Raw genomic sequence first — 13,726 nt, forward strand, 5'->3', positions numbered from 1 at the left:
CAACTAAAATATCTTTTAAAATACTGGTTAAAAATTGATTATTTTTTTTAAATTTATTTGTAATTAATATTGGTCAAAGCAAGTACAGATTTTCAAAATTCTTTTATAATTTTCATTTAAGAGTTATTAAGTTTAAATTAAACCTTATAATTTTGACATTTTTAATGAGTAATTAATAGAATTGCTTTAACTTGTTATTAAATTACTCAGAAACGATAAATAGGACTGATAAGTGTTATATATCATTAGAAAGCTAATTGATTAATTAACTCCGAAATTAAGGACATTTTTTGAACACTTATTATTTAAAAAATCAATTAAGAGATAATTAAATAACCATTAAAAATAATCTAAGTGACTTTTTATAATTTTTGAATGCCACTGTATACTAGAGTTTGCTACAATGAAGCTACACTAAGTTATCAAAATATACAAATATATATTCATACATTTTATATATGATACAAATATATTTTATATATCATACAAACATATATTTTATATATCATACAAATATATATTCATACATTTTATATATATTTATACAAAGGGGGAGGGGGGTTTCATCTAAGACTTAATTGTTTTATTATTTGACTTTGAGCACTTTATATTTATTAAATTTATATTATATTCTTTCTATCATAGTAAAAAAGTATAAAAATTTTAATTAAGATAGCTGCTTCAGACATAGCAAAGCGTATATATTTATATACATATATATAGTTCTATAGTTTGTTGCATTTGGGAAGAGCGGAAGGAAAAAAATGATTCTTACGCCAACACATACGTCACTTTTAATTACTTTTGACTTTTGTCCAACATTTGCGTGTTGTCAGAAAGTTAAAACCATTAATTTAATTACAAATTAATCCTTTTTTAAAAAAACCACAAAAACGCAAATTTAATTGACCAGAATGTTTTTAAAAACATTCTGAATGTTTTTAAAACATTTTGAATGTTTTTAACAATATAAACAATGTTTTTAACAATATAATTTTTTAATAAAATGTTTTTTATTTTAATTTTATTTACTGTAAATCATGCGTGGAGTGTTGCTACATCGACTATCTTATAGCCTGACTCGCAAGGGAGTGCTGCTACATCGACTGACAAATAGCCTAACTCGCAAGAGAGTGCTGCTATATCGACTGACAAATAGCCTGACTTGCAACGGAGTGCTGGCACATCTACTATCTTTTAGCCTGACCCACAAGGGAGTGTTGCTACATCGACTAAGGGTTTGTTTGGGGAATGCAGTCTATCAATTAATAAAAAAAAAATTCCGGTCTTGCATTTTAATTCTTTCTTTTCGTCAACAAAATATGGAAAAAACTTTCTGACAACATATAAGAGTTATATATATATATATATATATATATATATATATATATATATATATATATATATATATATATATATATATATATATATATATATATGATGTCCATAATAAACATGATGTCCATAATAAACATCAACCTCTGACCAAGTAAGTGGAGAAAAAGCAGTGAACAAGAATGGACGACTGCCAATATTTTACAATTCATAAAACAATACCAACATTTGCACAAAGCTGAGCTTTACAACCAATGTAACATCTTGGCAGAAAGCATTAAACTACTGAAAAAAATATACGTATCCCACTAACAAGAATAGTATGTGGTCACATCCATGTTGACTTTAACCCCAAGTGCCAACTTACCCTCAGATCTTGAATTTTGTACAAAACTAAATATCCAATTCTCAGATGTAGTTTGGTAGAGCACTAATAAACCAGATTTATCACCTTTTATCAGCCAGTAATGTCATATCTGGCAAGCTACATTATGGTGCATGCATTGTTAAAGTTTTAGTTATTATTTGTAATCATTGTATTAATAAATGTATTGTACCATATGAATAGTTTTATGCAAAATCATTTTTAATTTAAAAGTTGATGATTCATCTCTACCAACCTACTATTGACCAATCGCTATAACAACTACAAAATCCAAATTAGTTGAATGTATCCTTGCAAAACATATTATATCATATGTTCAAGATAAACTATTACCAAACAGCATATTCGGTTTTCTTTCTGGTAAAGGTACAACTGATGTTATCATACAAGTAACAAATGACTGGGAATATGCTATCGACCATACTATCTCACTTACAGCTATTTTCTTTGATTTTTTGAAAGTTTTTGACCTAGTTGACCAGATTATTCTCTTGCACAAACTCAAAATTAACCTACCGCCTTGGTTATTGCCCAGGATTGCAAAATGAATTTAACACTGTAAACAACAAGTTTTTAATTTAACAAGTCAACTGAATAGAAAGATGTACTATCTGGGGGGATACAAGGAAGCGTCCTTGGTCCAATTCTCTTTTTAATCTATGTACAAGACATAATCTCCCAACAGGTATTATCCAAAAGAAATACTTAAATGAATATTGAGCATTCCAAAGCATTTAATCACACTTAGTCTACACAAAAACAATTACTTACATTCCACTTTCAAATTCAATACTAGAATAGCAAAATTGACAATGCATTTAAACACGTACCTACAAAAATTTTTCTGTCACCGGCATAATGACACTAATAAATACTGTGCTAATTCTACTCTATACCTAGCCTAAAAACACTCGGTAAATTCTCAATACACCCCATCAAAGTATTGTACTATTAGCATTTGTAAACTCAAATTAATATTTATTTCAATAAAAGATTTAAAAGAGATGTGTGTGTGTGTGTGTGTGTGTGTGTGTGTGTGGGTGGGTGGGTGTGGCATATCTTTTAATGTTATTACAAAATATCTGAATAGTATAGTATATCGTATAATAGTACAATAGCATTATAGTATGCATATTTGAAATAAACTATATTTCAAGGTTGTTCATGTGGTATATTTGGATTCACGTTAATTTTATTTGGCTGTAACAGTATACAGATTTATGCATTTACTAAAAACTTATTGAACTCTGTTTACCATGATAATAATTAAACATTACTTGATTTTCTTTTCTAGCTCTTTGCTTTATGCTTTCATTAGACTTTACTTGTTTCCACCCAAACTTCTTGAATTCTCCCTGAAAAAAATTTTATTTTATTATTTACCATTTATCTTTTTAAAGTAATTGAAAAAAAAATAAATAAAAAAAGAATCAAGAAAACAAAATGTTTAAGCTTTTAATTTTTGAGATTTTGTCTAAATGATTAAAAAATAATTTCATCTAATATTGCAATTGTCTAAAAACATACTACAACTTTCTCTGTGGATTCATGTTCAACTGTACCAGCAAACCAAAATAAACTTTGGGCTTTAAAAAAACAATTCGTTATAAACTCTGAGGTTATTTTTAAAATTAATAGGACAACTTAAATGTTATTTAAATTCATATTTTAAACTACATTTATTTTTAAATTAAATTGTATTTATTTTTAAAATTAATATGATAAACTTAAAAATTTTGAAATTTTTCAATGACAATACAAACAACAATGACAAACAACAAAAACACCTAAAATGATCTTTAAATCTAAAATTTAATTCAAAAAAAGGAAGTTAAATCATACACTTATCGTGATCAACTGTTGGAATACATTCATTATCTTTTCTCTGTTTTGAGCTGCGAATTACTACAAGTAAATGAAGAATCAATGTATACATTTCAACAAAATATCTTTATTTCAAGGTCAATAGTCAAAATCAAAAATCAAATATTTCACAAATGGTTCAAAAGTAATTTCAAGTATACGCCATCAAATAACATTAATGAAAATAATAATAATAATAATAATAAAATAATAATAATAGCAATAATAATAATAATAACAATAATAACAATTATAATAAATTAACAACCATAATAGTGTGTGTGTGTGTGTGTGTGTGTGTGTGTGTGTGTGTGTGTGTGTGTGTGTGTGTGTGTGTGTGTGTGTGTGTGTGTGTGTGTATTATATATATATATATATATATACATATATATATATATATATATATATATATATATATATATATATATATATATATATATATATATATATATAGATATATATATATATATAATATATATATATATATATTATATATATATATATATATATATATATATATATATAAATATATATATATATATATATATTAGGGTGGTTTTTTTATATATAAAAAAATTTTTTTTTAAATTTTAAATCGCACAACCTCTTATTTGGTGAGGTCTGTTATAAAAAGTATACAGTTAAAATTTTTTTGAAAACTTATAATGGGAAGTGGTCCTCCAAACCCTATTTTGGAACCGTAAATCAACCAAAATTTGACTTAAACTTAATCTTGTAATTCTATCTTTATTTCATACAAAACACTGCTATAAATTGATCTAAAAAGAAATAATATAAAGTATTATGTTACAACATAGATAGTTCACAGAAGACTGGAAAGTACAACCAAATTTAGATTTACCCACTCAGCATTATTTACCAAAAATTGCTCCTAAATGCATATTTTGATATATTATTAAAAAAAGTAGGGAAAATAGGGGGATGGGGGGTGTATCATATAATTATATATACTAAAATTCTATTATATTCTTTTTATTATAGTAAAAAAGTATAAAAATATAACTTAAGAAGATGGCTGCTTCAGAGAAGGCAACACGCTCAACTACAAATGTTTGGCTAGTTGTACATATTCTCTCAACAATAGATGGGCCGAGTCAGTTGCCAACAAGTGTTGTTGCCCTATGTAGAGTTTTTTATGAAATGGTAATCAAAAAATCAATTCTTTCAATATCCAGCAACACAGTTGCAGATGAAGTTATGATTTTCTGGTTTAAAGCTAATATTCCAACTATAGCAAAGCCTCATGTAGTTGCTAAACTAAAAAGTATTCACAAGCAACATGTCCAAGTGTCTAAGCACAGAAGTAGAAAATCAGCAACTCAACATATCTATCAAGAAAAAGTCACTGCCAAGATGAATCCACTTTTTGATATTGCCCATGGTGAATGGGATTATGTCATCAAAATAAATGAAGATAAACAATTTCTGATAGACCAGAGAGGTCCCTGAAAGATGTTAATGACATCAGAAGACTTGATGTATAAAAAAGCAGTTCTAAAATACAGAAAAGGCAAGTTTGAAGAAAAAAGACGCTTTGAACAACATAAAGAAAGTAAGATTATATCTACAGATACATTAATGGATTGCAATTCAGATTACTCTTTGGATGAAAATTCTGACTGCGATATGTCAATTCAAACACAAAAAGCTTTTAATCATCTAAATAATTCAAACCATTTTACTATGTGCACTAGTCATCTCTCAATTACAATATCCAAATGTTGTATTCTTGACAATCAACTCTTTCATGCAGCATTAATAACAAAAATAACATCACGACAAGCAATGATGGTTGTCACACCAGCCCTAGCTGCAATCAGTATTGATGTAAATAAACATTTTCACGTTCCACTCTAATGGAAGCTCGAACTACATCCCGTGAATCTCTTGCAATAGCAGTAAGAAAAAATTTTCAACCATTGGTTCCACTAGTTGCTCATTTTGATGGTAAAATGTTGTCGAATGTTGTTAAAACCAGATGTGAATGTCTGCCAATTGTTGTCTCAGGGATCCCTAATATTTTCTTAATATCCAAGCCAATCTGGCTTGGATATTAAGAAAATATTAGGGATCCCTGAGATACCTGCTGGTACTGGCGCTTTAATGGGACAAAAGGTAGTTGAGTTCATTCATGAATGGCCTGGCGTTGAGGAGCATCTTGCAGGTCTTTGCTTTGACACAACTGCAAGTAATACAGGAAGTCATAATGGGGCAATAACTCTCATACAGAAGTCAATGAATCGAAGAGTTTTGTTTTTAGCCTGTCGACATCATATTCTTGAAATCTGTGCAAAAGCAGTGTTCGATGTGTTTTTTGTTTCAAAAGGACAAAACATTGAACTTTTTGGTAGAGTGAAGTCCCAGTGGGAGCTAATAGAAAAATCAAAGTTTGAACCACTTGAAAGTGATAAAGCGGAGCTGGATGCCTTACAAAGTTTGAAAAAGAGTGGCTTGCATCTCGAAAATCCAATGTGGTAGAAAATTTGAAAAAATACTTAAAGGAAACGCAACCACGTGATGACTATAAAGAATTTGGAAGACTAGCTCTTCTCATTTTGGGAGAAAATAATGATACAACAACTATTTGCATTCCTGGGGCTTACAATCGTGCAAGATGGATGGCTAAAGGTATATACTATTTAAAAGTTTTTGGTTTTTGTCATCAGTTAAATATCACAGAGAAAGAAATAGGGATTTTAAGAAGAGTATGTCTCTTCATAACCACAATATATGCATGTTTCTGGTTTTCAGCATCTCTCACAACAGAAGCACCAATAAATGATCTCCTTCTTTTTAAAGTAATTGAGAACTATTGTCAAGTTGACAGCAAAGTTGTAAATGGTATTTAAGTGAAGATCTAGTTGCTCTCCCATTATTCAGTAATAAAATTTCTGTTGAAGAGAAAATGGATATTGTAAATGCCTTACAAAAAGAACTGTTACCAGGTGACAATAGAAACTTGCTCCACACAAGATTTATACATTCTCCAATCTTTCTATAGCTAACTTTGTTACACGAGGCTCAATGAACTTGTTTGACTCTCTCAATTTACCAAAAGAATTCTTGACATCGTCTCCTAAAACTTGGGCTAATCGTGATGACTACAAGTTTGCTTGTTAGATAGTTCGTGTCATGAAAGTGGTTAATGACTGTGCAGAATGGGCAGTTAAATTAGCCACTGACTTTAATGAAGTTTTGACAAAAAATGACAATCAACGTCAGCTTCTCTACCAAGTAGTTGAGTATCATAGAAAACATTTTTCAACTGAAGCTACAAAGAAACAGTTTAGCCATAATCATTCCAAATAACAACAATTTAATCTATGCATATATATATATATATATATATATATATATATATATATATATATATATATATATATATATATATATATATATATATATATATATATATATATATATATATATATATATATATATATATATATATATATATATAATATGAACTAAATATATAGTTAAATACATTATAATAATAATATTAATATATGGCTTTTGTTTTTCTGTTTTATTTTAATTTAGTTATATGTCAAGGTTTGATTAAAGTATGTATGCTATTTCATCCAAATAATTTATAGTTTGTTATTTGTAATATGTTTTCTTGAACGCATAAGAAAAATTTTAATTCTTTTAAAAGTTTTATTCACAATATTTTTTGTTATTTTTAAATTTATAAACTTTAATTATGACTGAGGTAGAAATGGCTGGTAGAGGGACACCATTTGGGGCATATGGGCCACTGGTACTCACAATTAAAAAAACTGAAGAAATGTTAAAAAAAGGACCTTTTTTAAGTACTTTTAACAGCTTTTTGTATCTTTACCCTTTCTTTTTACCCCAAGTTACCCCCACTATATATATTCATACACTTGTCATCACCCTAAAAGCAAAACTGGTGCACAATACTGGCAATACTGGCAATAGTTTGTTTTAATACATTTCAGAAATTTATCATTTTCAGATAAAAATGGGTCTTGAAAGAGCTTAAGAAACAGGTCCGGGTCCTGGCGCCCTAAAAGTGCGGTGTGGGTATAGGTCACTGCTATATACATTTGTTTTATTGTTATCACCCTAATAAGTAAAACTGATGCATGCAACAGTGGCACAAGCTGATTTTAATAGATTTCTGAAATAGGTTATTTTAGACAAAAACGGGTCTCAAAAGGGCTTAAAAAACAAGTCCGGGACCTATCATTTCTAGGGTGGAGTCTGGAAACAGGGCATTGCTATATACATTCTTATAATTTTTATAACCCTAATAAATATAACTGATGCATGTAACACTGACACTAACTGATTTTGATACATTTTAGAAATATGTCATTTTAGACAAAAACGGGGTTCTAAAGGGGTTACAAAGCAGGTGTGGGGACCATTTCCCATCATCAGTTTGCAAAAAAAATTATCTGTGAACTTTTTTTATTGAACCTCACCAAATAAGAGGGTGTGTAATATCAAACTAAAAAAAAAACAAAAAAAAACCACCCTAATATATATATATATATATATATATATATATATATATAATTTTTATTTTTTTTGTTACCACATTTTGACTGAAAGGAGGATTAAACCATATTACATTTCTTTTTAGTTTATTAGTATTAGAAGGATTTAGATTTGAATGATATTGGAGATTGGTGTGAAATCCAGACTTTTCTTATGCGACTTTATAAATAGGAGCAGACTTTTGGGAAATTTTTTTGTTTGAAGAATTAGAAGATAATCTATGTTTAATTGAGGTTGGTAATTGTTTTAAAATGCTTGGTGGATGGTTCTTCCAAAAAATCCTTTTAATAAAAATGTGGTAACAAAAATTGGACACCTTTTCTTAAACTTAATTGACTTACATTTTCCATTACATCATAAGCTCCACAAAATTTTCAACAGAAACACAATAAAAGTTAGTTACAGCTGCATGCCAAATATTCAATCTATTATTAATTCACACAACCAACAAATTTTGCGCAACAAACTCAGCACTAATGATATAAATTGCAACTGCATTAAGAAAACTGCATGCCCGTTAAATAATGAATGTCTATCAAAAAAAGTTGTATATAATGTTATTTTATCATCATCTAATCCCAGTCTTACAAAAAAATCTTACATCGGTATCAGTGAAAACGCATTCAAGCTCAGATTTGCAAACCACCTTAAATCATTTAATGCAACCAGGTATAGAAATGATACAGAACTTCCAAAGAAATCTGGAAACACAAAGACGCAGGTAACATGTCTATAATTAAGTGGAACATAATTAAAAGATGCCAGCGATTAGCAAATATCAGATCACGTACACTTGACATCAGATGCCGTTGCAACGCTAAATTTGTATTTTTTATTTTATTATTGAATAATAAGGCTGATGATTGCCGAATGGCATGAAACTTCAAGTTCCATTATAAAGTTGTATTTTCTCATTTAAAATATTTTAATATATATATATATATATATATATATATATATATATATATATATATATATATATATATATATATATATATATATATATATATATATATATATATATATATATAGTTCTATAGATTGTTGCATTTGGGAGTACGGAAGGAATAAAATGATTCTTATGCCAACAAATATGTCACTTTTAATTACTTTTGACTTTTCAAAAACGCAAATTTAATTGACGAGAATGCTTTTAGAAACATTTGCATTTAATTTTTACTTTTGTCAACAAAATACGGAAAAATTTTCTGACAACCAGTTAGGAGGTATATATTATATATTTTGTCAACAATTATACTTTTGTCAACAAAATACGGAAAAATTTTCTGACAACCAGTTAGGAGGTATATATTATATATATATATATATATATATATATATATATATATGTATATATATATATATATATATATATATATATATATAATATTTATATATATATATATATATATATATATATATATATATATATATATATATATATATATATATATAAAATATATACCTCCTAACTGGTTGTCAGAAAATTTTTCCGTATTTTGTTGACAAAAGTAAAAATTAAAATGCAATACCGGAATTTTTTTTTCTTACATTCAGAATGTTTTTAAAAAACGTTCAAAATGTTTCTAAAAGCATTCTCGTCAATTAAATTTGCGTTTTTGCTGGTTTTTTTTAAAAACGATTAATTTGTAATTAAATTAATAGTTTTAACTTTCTGACAACACGCAAATGTTGGACGAAAGTCAAAAGTAATTAAAAGTGACATATTTGTTGGCATAAGAATCATTTTATTCCTTCCGTACTCCCAAATGCAACAATCTATAGAACTATATATATATATATATATATATATATATATATATATATATATATATATATATATATATATATATATATATATATATATATATATATATAAATATATATATATATATATATATATATATATATATATATATATATATATTATATATATATATATATACATATATATATATATTTATATATATATATATATTTATATATATATATATATATATATATATATATATATATATATATATATATATATATATATATATATATATATATATATATATATATATATATAGAACTCCTACATGTTGTCCGAAAGTTTTTTCCATATTTTGTTGAAAAAAAGTAAAAATTAAAATGCAAGACCGGAATTTTTTTTTTTAATAATTGATAGACTGCCTGCCCCAACCAAACCCTCAGTTGATGTAGCAGCACTCCATTGAGAGTCAGGCTATTTGTCAGTCGATATAGCAGCACTCCCTTGCGAGTCAGGCTATTTGTCAGTTGATGTAGCAGCACTCCCTTGCGAGTCAGGCTATAAGATAGTCGATGTAGCAACACTCCGCGCATGATTCATAGTAAGAAAAAAAAAAATAAACACATTTTATTAAAAAAAAAAAAAAAAACATTTTATTGAAAAAAATAAAAATAAAAACATTGTTTATTTTGTTAAAAACATTCAGAATGTTTTTAAAAACAATCTGGTCAATTAAATTTGCGTTTTTGTGGTTTTTCTAAAAAACGATTAATTTGTAATTAAATTAATAGTTTTGACTTTCGTCCAACACGCAAATGTTGGATGAAAGTCAAAAGTAATTAAAAGTGATGTATATGTTGGCGTAAGAATCACTTTTTTCCTTCTGTGCTTCCTAAGCGCAACAAACTATAGAACTATATATATATATATATATATATATATATATATATATATATATATATATATATATATATATATATATATATATATATATATATATATATATATATATATATATATTCAAACTGGTTACAAACAACTACTGTTAAAACGTATAAAATAACAAGGAATACTTTTTTATAAAATTTAGAGAGAATCTATTTACAAATACTTTAACTACTTACACAAAGCATTAAAAGGATCTTCAGTTCGCTTCCTTTTAATACGGAGAATAGTTCCTTGATTGTACATAGATTGAACATCAGATAATGCCATGACTTTGAATATCTTTAATATCTTAACCAAATATCTTGAATAATTGAATATCTTTAAAATCTTAAATAAAAAATTTGAATATCCTAATTTCTTTATTAACTATATCCCTCTTAAGAATCAATGTGACCACAGCATTATCCTCGCCAAACATAAAAAATTCTTCAGGTTTTTAAATCGAAATCGAAAGTTCATTTTTCAATTGTAATTTGTATAATAAGTTGATTTTATATATATATATATCATAAAATAAATAAAATAAATAAATCAAATAAATAAAAAAAAGTAAGTTGGTCACTTGAACATTTATTTATCACGCATAAATAAAGAATTTTCAATTTTTTCTCCTGAAACATACAGAAAATGATACTGATAATTAATACGGTAAAAATAAAAAAATGAAAAATAAAAACTAGTAAGCAATATTTAATTTAAAATAAAAGCATCTACTTTGGCTGAACTTACAATACCATCTCATAAGTTCTGCCGCTATATAAATACTAAAAAGGTATCACATATTTATCATCACAAATAATGAAAACTAATTTTTAAATGTTGTTTTATTGTAAAATTATGATACAAATTCAGGTAATACCAGTAAGTAAGGAGGGCATCACCCTGGGCTCAAAAAAAAAGTCTTTTGGGGCACCAAAGAAAACAACAAAGAGCACATAAAAAAAGGCCTTTTTAAATAGGAAAGAACTTGCACCCTAGATCCGTAAGCACTTTTGATATAATATTATATCTTTAAAATTAATTGTGTTTTGGTTAGGGAATAGACCACTATCAAATTTATTTCTAAAGAGTTTGATTTTGACGACAAAAAGTAATTTTGTCCTCTTAATACTTTTATATAATATAGTTGTATTTTATTCATATATATATATATATATATATATATATATATATATATATATATATATATATATATATATATATATATATATATATATATATATATATATATATATATATATATATATATATATATATATATGAAGACCTCAGTGGAAAAACCGGCGTTGTCACATTTAAAAAGTATTGAGAAAGTATTTGTTGATCATTAATAAATGTCTTTATTTAAAGCAAAGAAAAAAAAATTTTTGTATAAAAATTACAAAATGTTTTGTTTTGAATAAATTTTAAATTAAATAATTATAATATAAATTTTTTTAAATTGCTTAGTTTCATTTGCTTTAAATAAAGACTTTTATTAATGATCAATAAATACTTTCCTAATACTTTTTAAATGTGACAATGCCGGTTTTTCCACTGAGGTCTTCATATATATATCTGTGTGTGTTTGTTAATAATAAAGATCTTAATAAGAAAAAATTTTTATAAATATTCATCCAAAAATTAGAAATATATAAAACCATATAAATGTTTTATTTTTTTACAATTAAATATGGTGTATCATAAAAAAAGAAAAACCGATAGACCACCTAGAAGTAAAGTTAATGAAAATGAAATGCAAGCAGCCGTTAATGCAGTACTTAATGGTGGTACAGTTTATCGTGTATCTAAAGAGAGGGGAATCAATTTAATGACACTTAAGAGATATGTAAGGAAATGCAAACTACAATTAAATCCAAATACAGTCTGCAAACCTAACTTCATTACCATGCAAATCTTTACCAACGAAGAAGAAACATCTTTATCAAACTATCTTTTAAGGGCTTCAAAACTTCACTATGGATTGTCAACCAAAACAATACGAAAACTTGCCTATGAATTTGCAATGACTCTTTTAAAGCGCATTCCTAAATTGTAGAAAAGTTTACAAATTGCTGGGAAACAGTGGCTTCATGGTTTTATGTTATGTAAGAATGAGCTATCTTTACAAAATCCAGAAGCTACTAGTATGGTATGAGCAACTGCTTTTAATCGTTATACAGTTGAAGAATTTTTCACCAATCTAAAAGATGTTTGCCTGCGACACAAATAGCCATAAAACATATATAATTTTGATAAGACAGGTCTCACAACTGTTCAAAAACCAGTTTAAGTAATTGCTGAAAAAGGAGATAAACAAGCTGGAAGGATAACTTCAGCAAAAAGAGGGACATTGGTAACAGTTTGTTGAGCAGTTAATGCAATAGGAAACTCAATCCCTCCGTTTTTTATTTTTCCAAGAGTTCATTTCAAAGGAAGTATGATAAATGGTGGCCCACCTGGATGTGTTGGGGTCGCAAACCTATTTGGTTGGATGAATGTTCCAACATTTTTAGAGTAGATGAAACATTTTATTTAAAATGTGAAATGTTCACCAGATAATCCAGTTTCTATTAATATCTCTAATCAAGCAAGTCTAGATAAAAGTAGTCCATTTCTAAAAGCTGGATCAAGGAAGTCCATTAAAAGACAAAAGCGTCAGCGTACCCAAATACTCACAGACACTCATGTTAGAAATAAACTAAATAAGCTTCAAAAAATAAAAAAAGTCTCAGGCAAAAAAGAAAAAACATGAAACGCAAAATAAGATTTTCATGACAAGGAAAATAAAACTTGATCTTGAAAGTAATGGAAAAAAAACATTGAGCCTCAGTAAAAAATAAAATTTATTTCATTGATTTTTTCTTCTTTAAGAAAGATAAATTTGGAGAAAAATTAATAATAACTATATT

General features: G+C 26.8%; 1 protein-coding gene across 1 annotated transcript in view; it reads right to left on the minus strand.

The window, feature by feature from the left end:
• Nucleotides 1-11,202, minus strand: part of LOC101237954 (probable RNA polymerase II nuclear localization protein SLC7A6OS) — a 50,880-nt gene extending 39,678 nt beyond the window's left edge. The window contains exons 1-4 of the mRNA XM_065799806.1: nt 11,012-11,202; nt 3,563-3,625; nt 3,248-3,306; nt 2,998-3,075 (exon numbers count right to left, since the gene is read on the minus strand). Coding sequence (XP_065655878.1) covers nt 2,998-3,075; nt 3,248-3,306; nt 3,563-3,625; nt 11,012-11,102 — 291 coding nt within the window. The 5' untranslated portion in view covers nt 11,103-11,202. The remainder of the gene's footprint in view (nt 1-2,997; nt 3,076-3,247; nt 3,307-3,562; nt 3,626-11,011) is intronic.
• Between the last annotated feature and the right edge of the window lie 2,524 nt (nt 11,203-13,726).

This window comes from Hydra vulgaris, chromosome 06 (genome assembly GCF_038396675.1).
Source record: "Hydra vulgaris chromosome 06, alternate assembly HydraT2T_AEP".
NCBI lineage: Eukaryota > Metazoa > Cnidaria > Hydrozoa > Anthoathecata > Hydridae > Hydra > Hydra vulgaris.